At 38.3% G+C, this 21,982-nt stretch overlaps 4 protein-coding genes and 1 long non-coding RNA gene across 6 annotated transcripts; 4 read left to right on the top strand and 1 right to left on the bottom strand.

The window, feature by feature from the left end:
- Window positions 1-2,339: 2,339 nt before the first annotated feature.
- LOC113470576 lies at window positions 2,340-3,079 on the bottom strand. Its single transcript, XR_003393587.1, has 2 exons — window positions 2,689-3,079; window positions 2,340-2,562 (listed from the first exon to the last, which is right to left on the bottom strand). It is a non-coding gene; the product is annotated as an uncharacterized LOC113470576 (long non-coding RNA).
- Window positions 3,080-3,213: 134 nt separating this feature from the next.
- LOC103516822 (late histone H1-like) lies at window positions 3,214-4,042 on the top strand. Its single transcript, XM_026829120.1, has 3 exons — window positions 3,214-3,235; window positions 3,283-3,576; window positions 3,996-4,042. Exons 1-3 carry the CDS (start codon window positions 3,214-3,216, stop codon window positions 4,040-4,042), a joined length of 363 nt encoding a protein of 120 aa, XP_026684921.1.
- Window positions 4,043-6,108: 2,066 nt separating this feature from the next.
- LOC103516823 lies at window positions 6,109-10,068 on the top strand. 2 transcript variants are annotated; one of them, XM_026829117.1, is made up of 7 exons: window positions 6,109-6,131; window positions 6,513-6,605; window positions 6,960-7,076; window positions 7,712-7,920; window positions 8,182-8,351; window positions 8,925-9,334; window positions 9,488-10,068. In XM_026829117.1, the coding sequence occupies exons 2-7, from the start codon at window positions 6,585-6,587 to the stop codon at window positions 9,569-9,571; spliced, it is 1,011 nt and encodes a 336-aa protein (XP_026684918.1). In that variant the 5' UTR covers window positions 6,109-6,131; window positions 6,513-6,584; the 3' UTR covers window positions 9,572-10,068. The 2 variants fall into 2 exon arrangements, with proteins under 2 accessions (XP_026684918.1, XP_008480033.1); XM_008481811.3 differs by lacking the exons at window positions 6,109-6,131; window positions 9,488-10,068 and having other exon boundaries at window positions 8,925-9,452.
- Window positions 10,069-11,325: 1,257 nt separating this feature from the next.
- Window positions 11,326-12,175, top strand: LOC103516824 (NADH-quinone oxidoreductase subunit I 2-like). Its single transcript, XM_008481812.3, has 2 exons — window positions 11,326-11,477; window positions 11,984-12,175. The coding sequence occupies exons 1-2, from the start codon at window positions 11,472-11,474 to the stop codon at window positions 12,173-12,175; spliced, it is 198 nt and encodes a 65-aa protein (XP_008480034.1). The 5' UTR covers window positions 11,326-11,471.
- A 218-nt stretch (window positions 12,176-12,393) lies between these two features.
- Window positions 12,394-21,024, top strand: LOC103516826 (60S ribosomal protein L22-like). Its single transcript, XM_026829118.1, has 3 exons — window positions 12,394-12,546; window positions 12,904-13,009; window positions 20,880-21,024. Exons 1-3 carry the CDS (start codon window positions 12,413-12,415, stop codon window positions 20,916-20,918), a joined length of 279 nt encoding a protein of 92 aa, XP_026684919.1. The 5' UTR covers window positions 12,394-12,412; the 3' UTR covers window positions 20,919-21,024.
- The last annotated feature ends 958 nt before the right edge of the window (window positions 21,025-21,982 follow it).

Here is a 21,982-nt window from a genome sequence, read left to right on the forward strand (position 1 = left end):
TATCTTTTACCTCTCTCCCATCAGCCTATCACAGTGCAATACTTATTTGCCTCGTACCTACCCAATGGTACATATCGATGTAAATCCAACCACATGAACATAGCGTCTGTGAGGGGGTTTTCTGCTGATTAATTTTTGTTTGCTGACCAGGAAATGTTAACGTTCCAAAACCTTTCGTACCTAGCCTACTAAAATATCCCATTAATTCCTACAGATTGGTGAGATCAAAGATCTATAATTTTATTATATAAAACATCGCGCGTCGAAGAAACAAAATGATGGTAGGTACCTATTCGTGATTCATCGTATGCATAGAAGGTTGACCCACATAAAATTTGTTAAAAAAAATTGAAAACGGACTGTAGTAGGTACCTAAGTACGATCGTAGTTTTTATCTATTTCGCCGTAGGTACCTATAATAGATAATAGGTAGGTAATTCTATTCAAGTATTCACCTATCAGTATAGTCAGTGCCCATGTCAGTGCCTAGTTACCTACAAGGATTTCACCTGATTGCGCTGTGTGCTCATTCCATATAAGAAAAACAAATTAGGTTGGTAGCACTGAATAAGAAGGGGGAGGTACTGAAGGTTTTCGTAGCGGCAACGTCGCAAACTTTGTTTTGATTTGATATTTTGATCATTTATTTCTAACCTCAAAAACAGTCTGGACTCTGGAATTTTTTCCTTTTGAGTTTTGATTTCGTCGGCTGACAGGAGCAAAGTGGAGTGAAGTAGATATTGGAAATTATCTAGAACAAAATGCCTGTAAGTATTAAATTTCTGTGTAGTTTTCTAGTTTATTGTCCCTAGTATCCTTTTTCGAATTGGTTTTCACGGTCGGGTTTCTATTTGAACGGATGAAATAGGATAAAATTTGCTTCGGATATCGCTCTTCCCTCTGAACCCTTATGGACTGTTATAACTTGTCTATTCTCCGGCCTATTATTATGACAAGGCAGTCACCCTTATTTACTAGAGTATATTATAAAATCAAGATCCATTCACATTTCACACACTGATCGCTCTATCTCCAGAACCACAACACCTAGCAAGCTGAAATTTGGTAGGAATATTCCTTTTATGGTCTAGGTGTGCAATAAGAAAGGATTTTGCGAAACTCTAAACCAATCCTGAGATATGATCAATTTTTGATCCCTAAAATCTCCATAAATACACAGAGTGCAGGGACTGCGGGAGAGAAATGTTCCGCTCTCGACCAAAATTTTGAGTTTCGTTTATGTTTTTAGTTTGATAACTATGCAGCCGGCCATGCCCTCAGCTAATAGGGAGCGCACAGCGGGACCGTATTTTTTATTATTTTCTACAATTTTGGCCATGCCTCGGGATGAACTAGCGGGATTCCGGAGCGGAGCGAAGAATTATAACTATAGACAGTCTCAAGTTCACTCCTAGTTTGTAAGGAGGAGAAAGTCCATTATGGTTTTCTTTTGGCCATGCCTCGGGATGAACTAGCGGGATTCCGGAGCGAAGCGACGGAATTATAACTATAGACAGTCTCAAGTTCACTCCTAGTTTGTAAGGAGGAGAAAGTCCATTATGGTTTTCCTCATGTCTATTATTATCATCAAAGAGTACAAATAGAATTATTTGTAACCTCCTGTGTGTTTAAAACCTCCTTCTTTATTTTAGATAAAATGAGACATTTGATGTCGAAAATGAAAGAGCTAAAAAGTTCTTGTTTGACATCTTTTTACCATCTTGGTTTTGACATTTTGTATAACTCAGCTAATAGGGAGCGCGCAGCGGGACCGTATTTTTTATTATTTTCTACAAGTTCGGCCATGCCTTTTCTACAATTTTGGCCATGCATCGGGATGAACTAGCGGGATGAAATTATAACTATAGACAAACTCAAGTTCACTCCTAGTTTGTAAGGAGGAGAAAGTCCATTATGGTTTTCCTCATGTCTATTATTATCAAAGAGTACAAATAGAATTATTTGTAACCTCCTGTGTGTTTAAAACCTCCTTCTTTATTTTAGATAAATGAGACATTTGATGTCGAAAATGAAAGAGCTAAAAAGTTCTTGTTTGACATCTTTTTACCATCTTGGTTTTGACATTTTGTATAACTTACCCAAGTTCTTATTTATTATGTTTCCCTGTTATTATCTATTTATACTATCGGCTGAGACTCAAAAGTCCTATTATGCCAAGAAAAAGTCCCATTTTGAGATCTATTTAAAAATTGTTGACAAGAAATCAAGCTTATTTGCGCTTCTAAATTTGCACAATTTCATTTTACTCATGAAAACCGCTCAAACAAACTCTGTTGTCTTTTTTCCCGGGTTGAGACTCGAACTCGCGACGTTGACAAGAAATCAAGCTTATTTGCGCTCCTAAATTTGCACAATTTCATTTTACTCATGAAAACCGCTCAAACAAACTCTGTTGTCTTTTTTCCCGGGTTGAGACTCGAACTCGCGACCTGTAGGCTATGCGTCTTTCCGTCTGAGCCACTGAGACCGCTAAAAAGAACCTATCGGGCATCGTCCATATTCTTGTTATGTACAGTTGTTCTCTATTTTTGTATACTTTACCTATAAATCGTGTGTACAGATATTCAATTTTTTTCAAAGTCTTGATTATTTTCTCCTTATTACTATTCACAGATATTTTGAGATTCCTTGTTATGTACAGTTGTTCTCTATTTTTGTATACTCTACCTATAAATCGTGTGTACAGATATTCAATTTTTTTCAAAGTCTTGATTATTTTCTCCTTATTACTATTCACAGATATTTTGAGATTTTTTGTAATGTACATAGAGGATCCCCAATTTCATATTTTGTAAAAATTTTCCTAATTACATATTTTTTTTTTTTCATTTTCATGACATTTTGTTTGATTGTCTTCTCCTTTTCTTTTCTGTATTTTTTATAAATTAACCTTTTGAAAAAATAAGTAAAAGAAAAAAATCGGAGATTCTCAATCTCTTTCCAATTGAAACAAAAACATTTTTATACTTCTCTTTTAGTGTAAGATATTTGAAGATAAAGATGTTTTCATTTTATTGAAATGATTATTTTTTTCTCTCAATGGACAAAAAAGAAATTTTTTAATATGGATATGGTGGCACAATCACACTCTATGTAAAGCTGTTATTTTCAGAACATACATACACCATTTTATTGCTAGGATGAGGTTGAAAAGTTCCTCTACACCAACAGTCTAAAGAAGGTCATAATGTAATGGGTTTTCCTCTCACTGAAAGTTGGTGTTAATGCGATTACTATTCTAACATGGCCTTCTTTCTTTAGCTAAAAAAGCTGCCCCAGCTCAAGCTGCCCAGAAGCCTGCAGCCCCTGCTGCAGCCAAGAAGCCTGCAGCCCCTGCTGCTGCTGCCAAAAAGCCTGCAGCCCCTGCTGCTGCTGCTGCCAAGAAGCCTGCAGCCCCTGCTGCTGCCCAACCAGCAGCCAAGAAAGCCAAACCTGCTGCTGCTCAACCTGCTCAGCCAGCTAAGGGAGCCAAAGCTCAGGACAAGAAACCTGCAGCCCCTGCTCAGCAAGCTAAGGGAGGCAAAGCTGCACCTGCTAAGGCAGCACCAGCCAAAGGTAAGTTGGCAAGTATTTGGAATAATACAATTGATGTCTTGGGCTCCAAGAAATAACCAACAAAGGGGTTAATTATATTGCTTTGTTTAACACTTTCCGTGCCAAGCCTAAAATCGTGAAATACCCCCTCTGGCTGTGGTTGTCAGTTGGATCCGTCTGACACGCTTCAAATGGCCATAGTAGGTGTTAGTCGGATCTGACTGACGCGGCATGGAAAGTGTTAAATTTTAGCAGTATGACTAGGAAATTTTGTTGAATATAGCCAAAGCCTATCTGTTTGTAGGTTGTGTACATAATTTTGTTATTGATTCATGTTGAAGGACATTTATTTTGTGTTTGTTGTCTATTAGGGGTCTCACATTAAATAATAATATTTAAAAAAATAAATGAGTTTAAAATATTTCTGATTCTTCTACCAGCCCCTGCAGCTGCTCCTGTTAAAAAGCCAGCCAAGGAGCTTAATTGATTTGAGATCAATGCTTGTTTCCTAGTTATTTATTTGAGGTCAAAGCTTGTTCCATAGTTATTGATTTGAGGTCAAAGCTTGTCCCCTAGTTATCTATTTGAGGTCAAAGCTTGTTCCATAGTTATTGATTTGAGGTCTAAGCTTCTTTTGTAGTTATTGAGGTAAAAGTCTGAATCAACAAAACCAGTAAAAATGTTTGCTTTCATCGGAATGTGAAGAAGAACGATCGTGTGTAACTTAAGTAAGGTATGTAAATGCAGTTATGTACCTACCCAGCTATAACCGAATTTTCCATTTGTTTACAAAATTTCGCCTGTACAGTCTCGCTAAATAGAGACATGCGTTGTGAACACTACCCTATCTTTTACCTCTCTCCCATCAGCCTATCACAGTGCAATACTTATTTGCCTCGTACCTACCCAATGGTACATATCGATGTAAATCCAACCACATGAACATAGCGTCTGTGAGGGGGTTTTCTGCTGATTAATTTTTGTTTGCTGACCAGGAAATGTTAATGTTCCAAAACCTTTCGTACCTAGCCTACTAAAATATCCCACAAATTCCTACAGATTGGTGAGATCAAAGATCTATAATTATATAAAACATCGCGCGTCGAAGAAACAAAATGATGGTAGGTAGATACCTATTCGTGATTCATCGTATGCATAGAAGGTTGACCCACATAAAATTTGTTTAAAAAAATTGAAAACGGACTGTAGTACCTAAGTAATCGTCAAATTGTTCAACACATTGAGTGAACGTCTGGCAACATTGCATTCCATTATCTGTTATTCATACAACAAACATTGTAGTCCTAGGTCCAACAAGTGCCCTCCCTAAGAGAAGGTCATTTAGACGTACCCAGTGTAGTACGCACTAGGAATTCTTGCTAAGTAAGTGGTTACTATTTTCTAGAAGTACCTGAGGAAGCTGGCACATAGGTACTATGGAAAAACCTCTCCAGTCGTGGAGTGGCACAGTGTAGTTATAAATCAGGAGACTGGAGTATGAACTTACCTACCTACATGTGCCCATCATTTCCTAGATTTACGAGGAGTAAAATCCAGTAATGTTTATCATATGTGACATACTGTACTGTAGGAGAAAATTGTGATTCTAGGAAAAAATCCATGTTTCGATGAATCGGTAATTTTGACAATGGTTGTGTCTGTATACAGAAAGCATGGAAATTCAAGGGTTGTCTAGTCCCTTAATCCCTTCAAAATAGAAGGGAAGTAGACTCATTGTATCAAATACTTAACACTTATCAATTTGTGTGAATTAATTAGCAGTCGTTTCCAATGTGAGAGATCTAGCCTAGAAGTCTTGATTTATGGCTTTTTAATTGTTTGAACTGACATTGGAGCCATTGTGATTAGCTCAGTTGTGAAAACAATCTCATGTGAGGTGTAAATATGGGTCACTCCAAATAGATAATCATTATCAAGTCCCTCTTGTGCATGGGAATAGGTCTTAGATAAAATCGAATATCTAATGCGATGCGATCATTTGGTAAGGCCACTAGTCTCGAACTTTTACTCGGATCATCTTCAGAAAAGAATCAGATTATCTCCAGAAAAGTGGAATGTTGTTCAATTGCAAAATTTTCTTATCTGTCCTGGAAATGAAAAAGAAATAAAGAAGTCCATTTATTTTTGAAGTACATATTTAATACCTAGGCACTTGGGAATATGTATTCCATTATTTTATTAAGTGCGTAAAGATGTAGGGAAAGTGAAAAAAAAAAAAAAAAAAAAAAAACGCTATCAATTCAAATTTGCATTTTAGCAGTAGGTAAATCCAGTATGGTTTACATAACTAATTTTATTATTAGAAGTAGCTCTACCTTTCCTAATACCTACACACTTGAGTACTTATCTACTGAAGTAATCATGACAGAGAAAATATTAATATTGGATGTTTCGCAATTTCTCCTTCTTTGGGCGTTCTTTTTGTGTCGAGTACCATGTGACTACAATTTATTATTGGCACTCAATTTCGTGTTTAACATTCTAAAGACGCCTGTATTTACATCGTGACCGTATGACTCATTCATACTAGTGTGTCACATATTATTCTATGTGATGTAGGTACCTAGTGAGAAATATACCACGCGTAGTTTCTTTGTAACCGATGCTTGGGGAAAATATTGAAAATTAATATCTGATGAAATTTATGTTAATTCAAACCCAGAATATCTACCCGAGATAAAATCTTCTGATCTTCATCAGTGTGGACAGTGATTAAGATTTAAGAACTTGGTTCCTGAAGCGCCAGGGTGCGGGTTTGAATCCCAACAGTTTATCTTCTTTTAATTGATAAAATTTCACTGTAAAATATTTACCAAGAGTTTAATAAATTGTTATTATTGTAAGTTTGTTCCGACTCAACTATTAAATTATTTTTTACAACTTGATCAAGTTTGCCCAACATGTGTCTAATGAAGTCCTGTTATCTCTTGTTTCAGCTGTGACCTTTACTCCCTTCTCAATTGTGGTGGAGAGACACCAAATTCAAGAAAAACAACTACGCCGACCTTATGGACAATCAACTAGCAAAAGTAAGTCAACCTAGAGGATCAGTTGCATGGATATCTTTTTTGGTCGGATGTACACGGAGATTTTAGGATGATATTTCACTTCCAAATAAGTTACCATTTAGTTTTAATTAAAGGGTACGTAAGAATAGATTTATGGGCCGTACTAAGCTCACATTTCTTCAAGGTCCGGGCCAAAATATAGGTAACATTTGCAGGTAGATTTTCTGTTTTAGCATCTGACAAATTTTCGATGATGTGTTTCAACATCTTCATAAATATCCGGTTTAACATGGGACTAAAACCTGACGTTTGGATTGGTATAGTAGGTCCTCGTCTCTGTGTTTCTAACACTGCGTTTGTCTTTCTGTCCCCCAGTATCCTGCTAGTGGCACCCCACTATTTATGACTCAGTGTGGAGACGACTTCAACGCTCTACAATGTGAACTCATTGCCACTCGGCGATCCAACGACGCTCTAGTCCTGGAAAATAATGTAAGTGTCAACTAACCACTAAAGAAGGTTGGTACGGACAGAAGGCTGAAAACACAGGAGTCAGATTTTCAGCGCGCTGGTACCCAGAGTTAACCTAACATAGTAAACTCAGAGTCGGGCTGGTTCAAGCTGGGACTCAGCGGCGATAAGATTACTAGCGTTTACCGTGCTTGGACTTGTTTCCTTGTATGTGTTCGTTTTGAAAGCCGGTCTACGCAGGTCGACGCTGCAGGTACGTTGGAAATCTGATTCCACTGTGTTTTCAGCCAAAAATGCGTCCACACAACAGTCGATCAACATTGACTGGAACCATTCTACGTCCTAACCAAACCCACTAAGTACCTCCTACCTCCTAGCAAACCCACTAAGTACCTCCTAGCAAACCCACTAAGTACCTCCTAGCAAACCCACTAAGTACCTCCTAGCAAACCCACTAAGTACCTCCTAGCAAACCCACTAAGTACCTCCTAGCAAACCCACTAAGTACCTCCTAGCAAACCCACTAAGTACCTCCTAGCAAACCCACTAAGTACCTCCTAGCAAACCCACTAAGTACCTCCTAGCAAACCCACTAAGTACCTCCTAGCAAACCCACTTCCTTACATATCCCATCATCCTTTCATTCTCCTGCACAGAAACTACGTATCGATCTGAAGGAAATGGCAGCAAAGTTTACAAGCTCAGAGAATCGGGCCGGTAAAACGATTCATGAACTGAGGGGCCCGATAGAAGCTAATCAGGAGGAACATGAGAAAGAATTGAATACACTGCGCAAGCAATACGCGGAGAAGATTGAGAAAATACGCGAGTATACACTGAACCTATTGCATTTGACACGGCATAAGTAAGTGAAAGGCTCTTCAAATGCGGGTCTTGATGTTGTCATAGAGATGGCGTTTCTTCGTTTTCTATGCTACAAGGTTTGACGCAAACAAAATAATCTACTTTAATGAAAGCATGTTATAAATACTTCTGCTGAATTTATTAAACTCCGAAGCAAATGACATAAATTTTTAGTACCGTTGGGTGGTTGTTTTTACATTGAATACATGTTTTGCGCGATTCTGATTAATCAATGAATATTTGTTTTCTTTGCCCTTCCCAGGTATCAAACCCGGATCTCCGTACTCAAAAGCAACATGCAAGTGCAGCAGAAGAACGACCTAAAGGCACGCCAGGAGATTGAAGTGATATGGCAACAGCGCATGGACGCCTACAGGAATGAATTGACGCAGAAGTTTAATAATCTGTTGGACAGTGTTGCCACTATACAAGGTGAGTAATAAGTGATTTGGCAGCAGCGTTTATCGCAAGATAGCGTGTATCGCAACTTTGCACGTCAATTTGGACGCCACTGAAACTATTATAATGGTTATACAGGGACCAAAGTACCGAGATTTGTCTCTCAATATATGCGACGCAGCATTCAAAAAGTACTCGAGGAAATGGCCACCACATGGCTCATGTTTAGAGACAACAGTGTCACCTCAATATATGCGACGCAGCATTCAAAAAGTACTCGAGGAAATGGCCACCACATGGTTCATGTTTAGAGACAACAGTGTCACACGATATGAGAGACATGCTTCCTCAGGATAGTGATTGTCTCTCAAAATAAGCAAAGAAGCACACTAAGTGTTTTGCATATTACAACCTTTTCTCCCACATTACAGAAGTCAGGATAGTGATTGTCTCTCAAAATAAGCAAAGAAGCACACTAAGTGTTTTGCATATTACAACCTTTTCTCCCACATTACAGAAAACCTCAGGATAGTGATTGTCTCTCAAAATAAGCAAAGAAGCACACTAAGTGTTTTGCATATTACAACCTTTTCTCCCACATTACAGAAAACAAGCGGAAAAACGAGGAGGCGTTCCTGGCTGATATTCAAAATCACAAGAATGTCATCGAGAATTTGCAACTGGAGAATCGGATGCTCAAAGAGAAACTGGATGCCCTACAGGTGACACTGGACCAGTTCAAAGAGAACAATGCACATCTGCGAGAGAAGCTGATGAAGCAAGAGGAAACGGTGAATAGGCTGCAGCACACAGTGAAACAAGGCGTGGAAGAGCGGGCTTCGCTTGAGACATCTCTCACCGACCTGAGAAAGAAACTCAAGGCGGGGAAAGTCACGAAGGTTGGCGAAAAGGCAAAAGATGTCGCGAAGGTTGGCGAGAAGGTGAAAGATGCGGTGAAAGGTGACACTACTCCTAAGGACGGGCAGAGAGCGAGGAGTGAAACCAAGAGTATGACGTCGGAGAAAGAGGTGAAAGCTGAGAAACAGGTAAAGAAACCTGCCCCTGCCCATGTCCACGCCCCCCCGCTTAAAGTGTGGAAGTGAGTGAGAAGTGTGTGGTTCATCTGTGGGAGACTGTGGCCACACTTTGAGTTTAAATTTGGATTATAGGAGAAAGAGGTAAAAGCTGAGAAACAGGTAAAGAAACCTGCCCCTGCCCATGTCCACGCCCTCCCGCTTAAAGTGTGGAAGTGAGTGAGGAGTGTGTGGTTCATCTGTGGGAGACTGTGGCCACACTTTGAGTTTAAATTTGGATTATAGTTGATCTAATTGAATGAAACAATCTGATAAGTTGATTTTTTTTTTATGTTTATTTAACAATAGTGTAAGTACACACTAAATATAGAACCTTAATAAGACTACAGAACCTTCAACATTTAGACTGGCATATCAATCAAATTTAGTCCGATTGGATCTCAAAGTGTGGCTTTTGACATTAGATGAGTTTAAAGTGACTTTGAAATAATAAAGCTTGAATGGTATGAGTGAAATGTTTGTATTTAATCTTGGGTGTAGTGAAATGTATGTCTGTTTGAGCATTTAATATTGGTCTAATATTGTATTTTGCTTATGCTTTACCAATACGTGCGTGCAACTGCGTGTAATGTTGGGAGGAGGGGTTATGTAGTTACAATTGTTGCATCAATTACCTGTATTGTGAGCTAAGATCGACCATTGTATTTTCTTGCCACTATTTATTCATTATGTTTGTTTTATTTTGACTTATAAATGATTATTTATAACATCTTCTTATATTATAAAATCAAGATCGATTCACATTTCATATTTCACACACTGATCGCTCTATCTCCAGAACCACACCTAGAAAGCTGAAATTTGGTAGGAATATTCCTTTTATGGTCTAGGTGTGCAATAAGAAAGGATTTTGCGAAACTCTAAACCGCAAAATGGTGTAACCTGACAAGGGTTGAAATACCCTGTAAAAGTGGAATAGGTTATGGCTTTTTTCTTGCTAATAAATTTGCTTTTTCTCTTGATGGGATTCGCACTGACTCTTTGATTCCCTCTGTGAAAAATGTGTCCAAAGTATCGTCATACTTACGTGGTCTAATATTTCGTGAAATTCCATACCTCGGCCTGGAATTGAACCTACTCCCTCCTGATTACCAGGCGAGCATTTCGACCATTGCTCTAGTAAGGTAGGTACAGAATATAGACACTTCCAAGTCAAGGATGAAAGTCTCGTATTCAACAAGGGAACCGTGTGTTTTTTCTTCCTTGATTATTTCTTTCAAGTATGACACCTACCCAGCTATAACCGAATTTTCCATTTGTTTACAAAATTTCGCCTGTACAGTCTCGCTAAATAGAGACATGCGTTGTGAACACTACCCTATCTTTTACCTCTCTCCCATCAGCCTATCACAGTGCAATACTTATTTGCCTCGTACCTACCCAATGGTACATATCGATGTAAATCCAACCACATGAACATAGCGTCTGTGAGGGGGTTTTCTGCTGATTAATTTTTGTTTGCTGACCAGGAAATGTTAACGTTCCAAAACCTTTCGTACCTAGCCTACTAAAATATCCCATAAATTCCTACAGATTGGTGAGATCAAAGATCTATAATTATATAAAACATCGCGCGTCGAAGAAACAAAATGATGGTAGGTACCTATTCGTGATTCATCGTATGCATAGAAGGTTGACCCACATAAAATTTGTTTAAAAAAATTGAAAACGGACTGTAGTACCTAAGTACGATCGTAGTTTTTATCTATTTCGCCGTAGGTACCTATAATAGGTAATTCTATTCAAGTATTCACCTATCAGTATAGTCAGTGCCCATGTCAGTTTGTCAGTGCCTAGTTACCTACAAGGATTTCACCTGATTGCGCTGTGTGCTCATTCCATATAGAAAAACAAATTAGGTTGGTAGCACTGAATAAGAAGGGGGAGGTACTGAAGGTTTTCGTAGCGGCAACGTCGCAAACTTTGTTTTGATTTGATCATTTATTTCTAACCTCAAAAACAGTCTGGACTCTGGAATTTTTTCCTTTTGAGTTTTGATTTCGTCGGCTGACAGGAGCAAAGTGGAGTGAAGTAGATATTGGAAATTATCTAGAACAAAATGCCTGTAAGTATTAAATTTCTGTGTAGTTTTCTAGTTTATTGTCCCTAGTATCCTTTTTCGAATTGGCTTTCACGGTCGGGTTTCTATTTGAACGGATGAAATAGGATAAAATTTGCTTCGGATATCGCCCTTCCCTCTGAACCCTTATGGACTGTTATAACTTGTCTATTCTCCGGCCTATTATTATGACAAGGCAGCCACCCTTATTTACTAGAGTTAATCTAATTCAAGGATAACTATTAATCCACCTTTCGACCTTAGTAAATTCGAAATTACCGTTTCTTGGCACCGTTTTACAATACTTCTAGGCTCATCTACAGTCACACATTACCTCTGAAAATGCTTCTCCAAGCTTTCTCAGAGGTACATGTGATGTTGGAGTAGTGGTAGGTAAGTTAGCTCCTTAATCTACTTGTATGAACATTCGATTCAGTTTCATAATGATGTGTTCAGAGGTGATTTCTCACAGCTTTTCTCTTGTGTCTTGCTCATTATTCCTCTAATTGTAGGCTCCTGCTGAAAAGAAATCTGCCCCCAAGAAGACTGGGGCAGCAAGTGGTGGTGCTGGAGGTGCTACCAAGAAAGCTGCTGCTCCCGCTCAAGCTAAGAAAGAGACCAAGCCTACGCCTGCTGCTGCCACAGCTAAGAAGCCAGCACAAGCTCAACCTGCCGCAGGTAAATCAAGGGGGTACAAGTGTTAAATCATTTACATTTATATCTCTACTACCATTTCCATTTGACAAAGTGCAAGAGATTTTTCTTAACCATAAAAGAGAACCTCTATTAAAATGGATATGGTAGGAGTTGGCCTGGTCTCCCCAGCCATGTCAGCCATGTGCCTTCTAACATTACTCTTTTTTTGAGCCTCTAAATATAGCTGGTTGAACCATTTAAATTCCCCCCCCCCCAATTTTATTAATAAGACTTTCTAATTTGAAATGATGTTACAGGAAAAATATCTGCTGGAAAGGATAAAGGTTGGAGGCAAGACATCAAACTTTGGAAATGCTGTCAGTCTTGAAAGACAAAAGACCAAGGTCATCCTTACTGCTGATGTTGCTTTCTCAAAGAGGTAAAGTAATTTTATGACGAAGGTGACTGTTTTATGACGACCAGGAGAAGGCATTTGTGTATTAGCCACCTGTACCTATGGTTACCTGATAAAGTAATTTTATGACGAAGGTGACTGTTTTATGACGACCAGGAGAAGGCATTTGTGTATTAGCCACCTGTACCTATGGTTACCTGATTGTATTGAAAACAGAAGGAGTGGCTTCAAAGCCAAACCAAATCAGTGTATTATTGACATCTCCAGGGAATGATGTCTTTCAAGGTTCTACTGATATTGATTGACTGTTTTATGATTAGGTGTACATACTTGTATTTTTGATGGTCTCACCTTTTAATTAATCTGCTCTACTCCATACAGGTATCTGAAGTACTTGACTAAGAAATACCTGAAGAAAAACAACTTGAGAGATTGGTTGAGAGTTGTGGCCAACAAGAAAGACTCATATGAACTCAGATACTTCCAGGTGAGTGAGACATCCAGTAAAAATGGTGTAACCTGACAAGGGTTGAAATACCCTATAAAACAGGAATAGGTTATGGCTTTTTTCTTGCTAATAAATTTGCTTTTTCTCTTGATGGGATTTGCACTGACTCTTTGATTCCCTCTGTGAAAAGTGAAGAAGTTTCAAGTGTAGGAAATGCTCAGTCAACTATCCAGGTAGCAACTATAATATTAATCTCTTCACACTTGGTGTTTGGGAACGGTAGTAAATTTGCTAAAGACACTAATCAAAACACTGACTCTTTGATTCCCTCTGTGAAAAGTGAAGAAGTTTCAAGTGTATGAAATGCTCAGTCAACTATCCAGGTAGCAACTATAATATTCATCTCTTCACACTTGGTGTTTGGGAATGGTAGTAAATTTGCTAAAGATACTAATCAAATAAATTAAAAAGAAATTTGACGGATGCATAATGTCATCATAGGCAGTAAAATTGTTTGATGGCAAGTAATAGAACTAGTTATAAGCTATATCCCAGGTATTCATTTCTAATAGCCCAGCTCTGGACTGTGGATATGATGAAGTCAACAGGAAACACCAGAACTCTACTTAGTTCTTCTCTTTACTATGATTTTACTATGGTTGATGTGTTGATTTGTGATACCAATACCATTCCATGCCTCATTTAGCAGTAACTTCTTTTATAGAGGTCAAATGCACTTGATTGGATGTGACTGTAAAGATCTCTTGGTCTCTTTTTGTCTGTGTAATAGTTCACCTCTTGTGTAACATGTCCCTCATCAGTAGAAAAGCTGAGAATATTGCCATTTAAGTAGGTACATCTTCATATCTGCATTTGACAAATTAATTTTTATCATTATCATCATGGGTCCCTTATCAGATGGGCAAAACACACTCCTTGGTTCCTGTTCCCTTACTTCCTCTCCCACATCCTTTAGTTAGGAGACCTAGTGTGGTGTCTCGGATGGGTGGGGTGCACCTCACTCAGGTGAATGTGTCCCCTCCACCAGGAGCTACACTCTTACCTTTGACATGTCCCGCCTTCAAATGCCAGGGGTTTCAAACAGAGTGCTCCCCTTCTCTGTGAGTAATTGAAGTCTGCTCTTCCCCTCCCTCCCTGGGGGGATATGTGCGAGTTGACCAGTCCCAGCCAAAACTGGGCAGACAAGGTGAAGAAACTTTCCCCTGGCACTCCCTGTCCTCATGCAAGGTCTGAGGACATCTTCTGACAATGTGTTTAACTCTATTCCATCTCTTTATTTTTTATTATTATTATTATTATTATGGTACTGTGCATTTTGTTTTTGAAACCCAATTGGGGGAGGGGCTAAGAAAACATCACGAAAAAAGAAAATCCTTTTCAGCACCTAATCTATTTCTATGATAAACTGGATTTTTAAAACCTTAGTCTGCTGGGGTGAAGGGACTTTTCAGTCCTATCTTAGCAGGTTAAACAAGGTGTTAAACTTGTGGTACAATATAATGGGACTTTCAATTACTCTCTAAATACGAAATTAAATTAAAATTGATTTGTCAGAGGGTGTCCTTCATTTGGTACGTCCGAGCCTATGTGGTCACGTGCGGGACGGTTAACTTGGCTACAGGTACACCGTAAAGGCTGGATGACGGTCTGTAGCCAAGGCTAAAGCCGTAGACCTTGCATTATCTTATTAGTGTACTTCGAATTTTCGTGTAGGGCTCCTTGTTTTTCTGATTTTTTGGTCTTCCTTTACACATCAATCTTAAATGCCAACTTACCTTTACTATTTAGATTTTTAATCCTAATCCTTGCTAGCCCTTATAAATCACATTTCATAAATCTACTCCCCCAGTCTTTAAGTTCATCTTCTTTATGTGCGAAGCTTTCTATTAGTTTCTTAGGAAAATTCTAGGAAAGATAAGTGTACTTAGAATTTTCGTGTAGGGCTCCTTGTTTTTCTGATTTTTTGGTCTTCCCTTACACATTAATCTTAAATGCCAACTTACCTTTACTATTTAGATTTTTAATCCTCATCCTTGCTAGCCAATATAAATCCCATTTCATAAATCTACTCCCCCAGTCTTTAAGTTCATCTTCTTTATGTGCGAAGCTTTCTATTAGTTTCTTAGGAAAATTCTAGGAAAATCTTCAATTAATTCTTCTTCGGAGATTTCAGCTTGTTTATAGTTATTGATTTGAGATCAGTTTGAGATTTCAGCTTGTTTTATAGTTATTGATTTGAGATCAAAGCTTGTTTCCTAGTTGTCAGTTTGAGATTTCAGCTTGTTTTATAGTTATTGATTTGAGGTCAAAGCTTGTTTCCTAGTTATCAGTTTGAGATTTCAGCTTGTTTTATAGTTATTGATTTGAGATCAAAGCTTGTTTCCTAGTTATCAGTTTGAGATTTCAGCTTGTTTTATAGTTATTGATTTGAGATCAAAGCTCGTTTCCTAGTTGTCAGTTTGAGATTTCAGCTTGTTTTATAGTTATTGATTGGAGGTCAAAGCTTGTTTCCTAGTTATCAGTTTGAGATTTCAGCTTGTTTTATAGTTATTGATTTGAGATCAAAGCTTGTTTCCTAGTTATCAGTTTGAGATTTCAGCTTGTTTTATAGTTATTGATTTGAGATCAAAGCTTGTTTCCTAGTTATCAGTTTGAGATTTCAGCTTGTTTTATAGTTATTGATTTGAGGTCAAAGCTCGTTTCCTAGTTATCTATTTGAGGTCAAAGCTTGTTCCATAGTTATTGATTTGAGGTCTAAGCTTCTTTTGTAGTTATTGAGGTAAAAGTCTGTTTCCTAGTGGGTGAAGGCCTTATTTCTATCTATTTATTTCCTAGTCACTGGATTGTTTGACCTTGGTATTAAAGAGTTCTAAGATTTAGACATCTCGAGACTTCCTTCTTGATCTTCATGTAGATGTAGAATTTCAGAGGGGCTGTCCTGGTGTTCCCTGCATTGAACGTGGTAGGTAAGTAAATTGATGAGTTCTATGTGTACTTAAAAGTCTGTTTCCTAGTGGGTGAAGGCCTTATTTCTATCTATTTATTTCCTAGTCACTGGATTGTTTGACCTTGGTATTAAAGAGTTCTAAGATTTAGACATCTCGAGACTTCCTTCTTGATCTTCATGTAGATGTAGAATTTCAGAGGGGCTGTCCTGGTGTTCCCTGCATTGAACGTGGTAGGTAAGTAAATTGATGAGTTCTATGTGTACTAGAGCTTGGGTTATAACAGAGAAGAATTTAGGTATGGCTTGTTTACTATTAACTTGACAAAAGTAACTTTGGAATCGGTATTCATTTCCAAAAGTTTCTGTTTCTTGTCTCTTGTCACCCTCACCCGTCCTGATACTAATCACGCCCGATGTTGCTTGTTTCATTGGATCAATTCAAGTGTAATTATTTTGAGCCCAACCCTCATAGGAAGATTGAGCGAGAGGTGTCTTTGATGAAGACTTTATTATTATTTTCATTTTTTTTTTTTTTTAACCAAGTGAGGTAAGGTGCTTCTTCATTCACAAAAAAGCCCCTCTGAGACTAAGGTGTAGGGACAAAACAGCCCCAAAAGATTGGTTAAGCCTCTACCAATATACGAAGTGAGGTTTACCAGACCAGAATTAGGAACTGACATGAAAACAAGGTGATTAATTATGTACCCGGTTTGATTAGTTTCTGTTTCTTGTCACCCGTCCTGATATTAATCACGCCCGATGTTGCTTGTTTCATTGGATCAATTCAAGTGTAATTATTTTGAGCCCAACCCTCATAGGGAGATTGAGCGAGAGGTGTCTTTGATGAAGACATTATTATTATTATTATTTTTTAACCAAGTGAGGTAAGGTGCTTCTTCATACACAAAAAAGCCCCTCTGAGACTAAGGTGTAGGGACAAAACAGCCCCAAAAGATTGGTTAAGCCTCTACAGGGTGTCTACCAGACTGGAAAACCGGGAAAAGTCAGGGAATTTCATGGGGACTGGAGGAAAAGTCAGGGAAAAGTCAGGGAATTTCACGAAAAAGTGCCAAAAATCGAAAAAAGTCAGGGAATTTTTCAAAGCCTAAAAAAAAAGACAAAGAAAGATTTCAATTAAAAAAGTATGCAACCATGAAGGGGCAACATATAATCTCTCAAAAATTTCCCTGCGGCGCTGAAGTTTTGTCTCTTCATGAAAAAGTTTTGGGAATATTTCAAAGCCTATAAAACGAGAAAAAGACTTTGGTCAGTAAAAAAAGTATGCAACCTTGAAGGAGCTATGGAAAAAGTTTTGGGAATATTTCAAAGCCTATAAAACGAGAAAAAGACTTTGGTCAGTAAAAAAAAGTATGCAACCCTGAAGGAGCTACTTAAATTTTCTCGAAAAAAATTTCGCCTGCGGCGCTGTCATTTTGTGTTCTATAGAAATGTATTGGGGGGAATAACTATACTCGTCTTTTACACGCATTTAATTACATAAAAAACTGACACATGACAAGCTACAGGTTACATACTTACTGAAAAGTTTGGCCTGAGGCCCTGAAGATTACACCTTTGACAAGTCTGCTTCTCTTACTATTGTAGACCAAAATCTTCAAAAAATTTGCCTGCGGCGCCAAATTTTGTGTTTTTGATAACTAAGTTTTTTTATATTAGAGACCAAAATTTTCGTCTGTGGCCACAAAAAATTCAATTTCGTTAATTCTGGTTTCTATAAATTGTAGCTCACAATTTTCAAAAATTTCGCCTGCGGCGCTGAATGTAGTACTTATGTATGTATCAACTCTCTCAAAATACTTACCTATCCCTCCCCTAAGTAGCAAGTAGCCATCTTTCCCCTCCTCCTGAAAGGAGTCAAAAAGAGGGGGTAGTCAAACCATTTTTGGGAAGAGGATACCTACATAATATATTAGGTTTTTTGCTTTCCTTAGGCCTTAGGCCTGTTTTTTATTCTGATATAACTGATGTGAGCATCAACATTTGAATTTTTTGTGTTTTATTTTCACTTCCCCACCCTGGCATCATGTTCCCCTACAATAACATTTGCTTCCCCTCAAATGCTAACTGATGTAGACTGATGTGACTCCGGACTTGCATCTGGTTTGACATTTGCGCTGTTTTTGAAACAGCGCGGAATAAATTGAAAGTTCATTATTCTTCCACTAGGGTCGCAGAGGCGTTTCCAAAAAATTCATCCCCACTCTGATGTGAGCATGATGTAAGAAGATGCGAGCATCTTCTTACATCATGTAGCATCATAAAATAAAATAGCCTTAAAATGTAGGAGAATCTTCTCCTCAACTTCCTACAATTCCCCTGACCCCCTACATGGTTTTTGGTAGTTGGGGGTCAAGGGGAGGTTTCTTCAGACCTAGATTTTTGTCCGAGCTCATTCTCTCTTCTGCTTTCAGACTGGAATGTTCTCTCTGCTCCCTCTCTACTCTCTGTGATATCTCCAAATATTTCAACATGATTTTTTTTTTTTTTTTCAACAAGAGTTTCCATTAGAGTATTTAAGATGACCAAGGAGTCTTTTCTATGTAACTTTTCACGAAGGTCCTCATCGATTCTTCCGTGATAAGTAATAAGGAATCATATAAAGTATCAAAAAAAGGGATTTTTTTTCCAAGTCTGAAGCAATATTGACTTTGGTTGATATCTGGATAAGTGATAGAATAGAATAGAAAGTAAATAAAAATCTGGTGCGAACATCACACGACTTTCCTTATCCTATTAAATGATAATTATTTGAGTGTTCTTTTACCTTAACTTTTACAATATCTCTAACCGTTAAGTCAGTAACCGCCAGAAAGCGGTCAAAATACCGCCAACCGCAGCACTTATCTCAACTAAATGTATTGTGTTGCATCCTTGTCACATTTGTGAACTATATACCAAATTTCAAGTCTCTAGCTCATACCGTTCCGGAGATATTAAATTACACCGAAAACCGCCAAAAAGCGGCAAAATACTACCAAGCGTTGCACCGATCTTAACCAATAGTTTCGTGCCGCATCCTTGTCACATTTGACAGCTACATACCAAATTTCAAGTCTCTACTTACTAGCTCTTACTGTTTTTGAGATATTTTGTTTACAGACAGACAAGGAAGGACAGACACACGGACCAATGGCTGAAACTTTGGATTTAGGCTCTAGGGACCGCAAAAGGTGTTTTGGCACTAAAAACTGACCATCGAAAATTTGACCCGATAACATTACTTTCCTTCCTATAGGATAAGGAAAGTAAAAAACTCCCTTGTTTGATACCGCGAACAGGTGATTTATCACAGAAGAAAATTTTCTATCCTAAATTACTCCCCGTGTAATACTGATAAGTCACCTATTCGCGGTTTGCTCGTGGTATTCGCGGTTGTTCACGGTATTCGCGGTTTGTTCTCGGTATCCGCGGTTTGTTCGCGGTATCCGCGATTGGCTCGCGGTATCCGCGGTTTGTTCGCGGTATCCGCGGTTTGTTCGCGGTATCCTCGGTTGGCTCGCGGCCCAGGATATATGAATGTGTAGCTGTAGACTGTATAATGAATGACAAACTTCAGGTTCATGCTTTTTAAAAAAATTCTGTGGAGCTGAAGATTAGGATTTCGATGAGACTGAATTTCTGAAGATTTTAGATTAAAATGTTAAAAAATTTCCCCTGCGGCGCTGTTATTATATTCTATATTGTTATTATATTCTAAAAAAAATGCCAGATCACTTATAGTAAATAACTATTAGCCAGATCAAAGAGAAATGGTTGTAGTAGTCTTGAGGTCATTATCTTGGTCAAAGGTCATTTATCTTGAAAAAATTTGGCCTGCGACCCAGTAAAAAAAAGTATGCAACCTTGAAGGAGCTACTTAAATTTTCTCGAAAAAAATTTCGCCTGCGGCGCTGTCATTTTGTGTTCTATAGAAATGTATTGGGGGGAATAACTATACTCGTCTTTTAACGTATTTAATTACATAAAAAACTGACACATGAAAAGCTACAGGTTACATACTTACTGAAAAGTTTCGACTGAGGCCCTGAAGATTACACCTTTGACAAGTCTGCTTCTCTTACTATTGTAGACCAAAATCTTCAAAAATTCGCCTGCGGCGCCAAATTTTGTGTTTTTGATAACTAAGTTTTTTAAAATTAGAGACCCAAATTTTCGCCTGTGGCCATAAAAAATTCAATTTCGTTAATTCTGGTTTCTATAAATTGTACCTCACAATTTTCAAAAATTTCGCCTGCGGCGCTGCTCATTTCCCCCTTTTTGTGTAAACCTTCATCCCCCCAAGATATGTGAATGTGTAGCTGTAGACTGTATAATGACAAACTTCAGGTTCATGCTTTTCAAAAAATTCTCCTGCGGAGCTGAAGATTAGGATTTCGATGAGACTGAATTTCTGAAGATTTTAGATTAAAATATTCAAAAATTTCCCCTGCGGCGCTGTTATTACATTCTATATTGTTACTATATTCTAAAAAAATGCCTGTTCACTTATAGTAAATACCTATTAAGTCAGATCAAAGAGAAATGGCTGTAGTAGTCTTGAGGTCATTATCTTGGTCAAAGGTCATTTATCTTGAAAAAATTTGGCCTGCGACGCAGTTATTTCATGGTGCAAATCGAGGACTCAAGACCTTACCCTAGTAGGATGAAAAAGGATTGAAGAAATTTAACAGGCCTGAGAACATTGCTTGGAAAAAAAAATCGGCTGCGGCGCAGTGGGAATAGGGTGGAAAATCTTGGAAAAGTAGACTGGAAATTTAAAAAATTGGACTGGAAAACCGGGAAAAGTCAGGGAATTTTATTTTTCCATTTTGGTAGACACCCTGCTCTACCAATATACGAAGTGAGGTTTACCAGACCAGAATTAGGAACTGACATGAAAACAAGGTGATTAATTATGTACCCGGTTTGATTCTTTTTCAGATCAACAATCAAGATGAAGATGATGAGGGAGAAGATTAAGCCACCACACCCCAACCATTCTACTTGTTTGACTTATTTATACTGTTGACTATTGTAAAGAGATATTACACCTATGGATTTTTGTAAAACCCCAATCCATAACTTGTTCACTGATTTTTTTCTTTCTTTTTATTTAGCTAAATATTTAGTAACAACCTCCGTGCCCGAATGGGTATCACACTAGGCTTGCACTCCGAAGGTCCAGGGTTCGATTCCTGGCAGGGTCGGAGTTCTTTCGACTGTGCTTGGAGTTAGGGGTGCAATCAGCCTCGTGAGGACAATTGAGGTGTCTCATGATTTTTTTTTTTTTTATCGCTTAAAACGATAGAACGTAAAATTAAAAAAAAAATATTGGAAAAAAAATGAAATTCCGTACAGTAGTTTCGAAGATACTACGATAGAAACCCGGCGCACCCGAACCGAGTCATTTGACTCGTAGCGGCAACACTGTATCGGCGTCTGACGTCATACCTATCGCTTAAAACGATAGAACGTAAAATTAAAAAAAAAAAAATATTGGAAAAAAATGAAATTCCGTACAGTAGTTTTGAAGATACTACGATAGAAACCCGGCGCACCCGAACCGAGTCATTTGACTCGTAGCGGCAACACTGTATCGGCGTCTGACGTCATACCTACATATCGCTAACCCATGGGCGTAGGAAATTAGGAATCAAGGCTGTGGACATCCTTATCATTGTTATCAGCTCGCGTTTTGATCGGTACAAATTTTCAAAAAAATGTTCAAAAATTGAACTTTTTTTGAAAAAAAATTCCAAGTCTTGAGCCTGAGCCGCCTACGGCGGCCGATTTTTGTTGGAAAATTTTCTATCCTAAAATACTCCCCGTGTAATACTGATAAGTCACCTATTTGCGGTTTGCTCGCGGTATCCGCGGTTTGTTCTCGGTATCCGCGGTTTGTTCGCGGTATCCGCGGTTGGCTCGCGGTATCCGCGGTTTGTTCGCGGTATCCGCGGTTGGCTCGCGGTATGGTACGGTTTCCTAGCGACGTGTTTTCTGCGCAGCGCGGAACCGAACACGTCGGCAGGAGCGTGAAATATATT

The sequence above is a fragment of the Diaphorina citri genome, unplaced genomic scaffold (genome assembly GCF_000475195.1).
Source record: "Diaphorina citri unplaced genomic scaffold, Diaci psyllid genome assembly version 1.1 scaffold1674, whole genome shotgun sequence".
NCBI lineage: Eukaryota > Metazoa > Arthropoda > Insecta > Hemiptera > Psyllidae > Diaphorina > Diaphorina citri.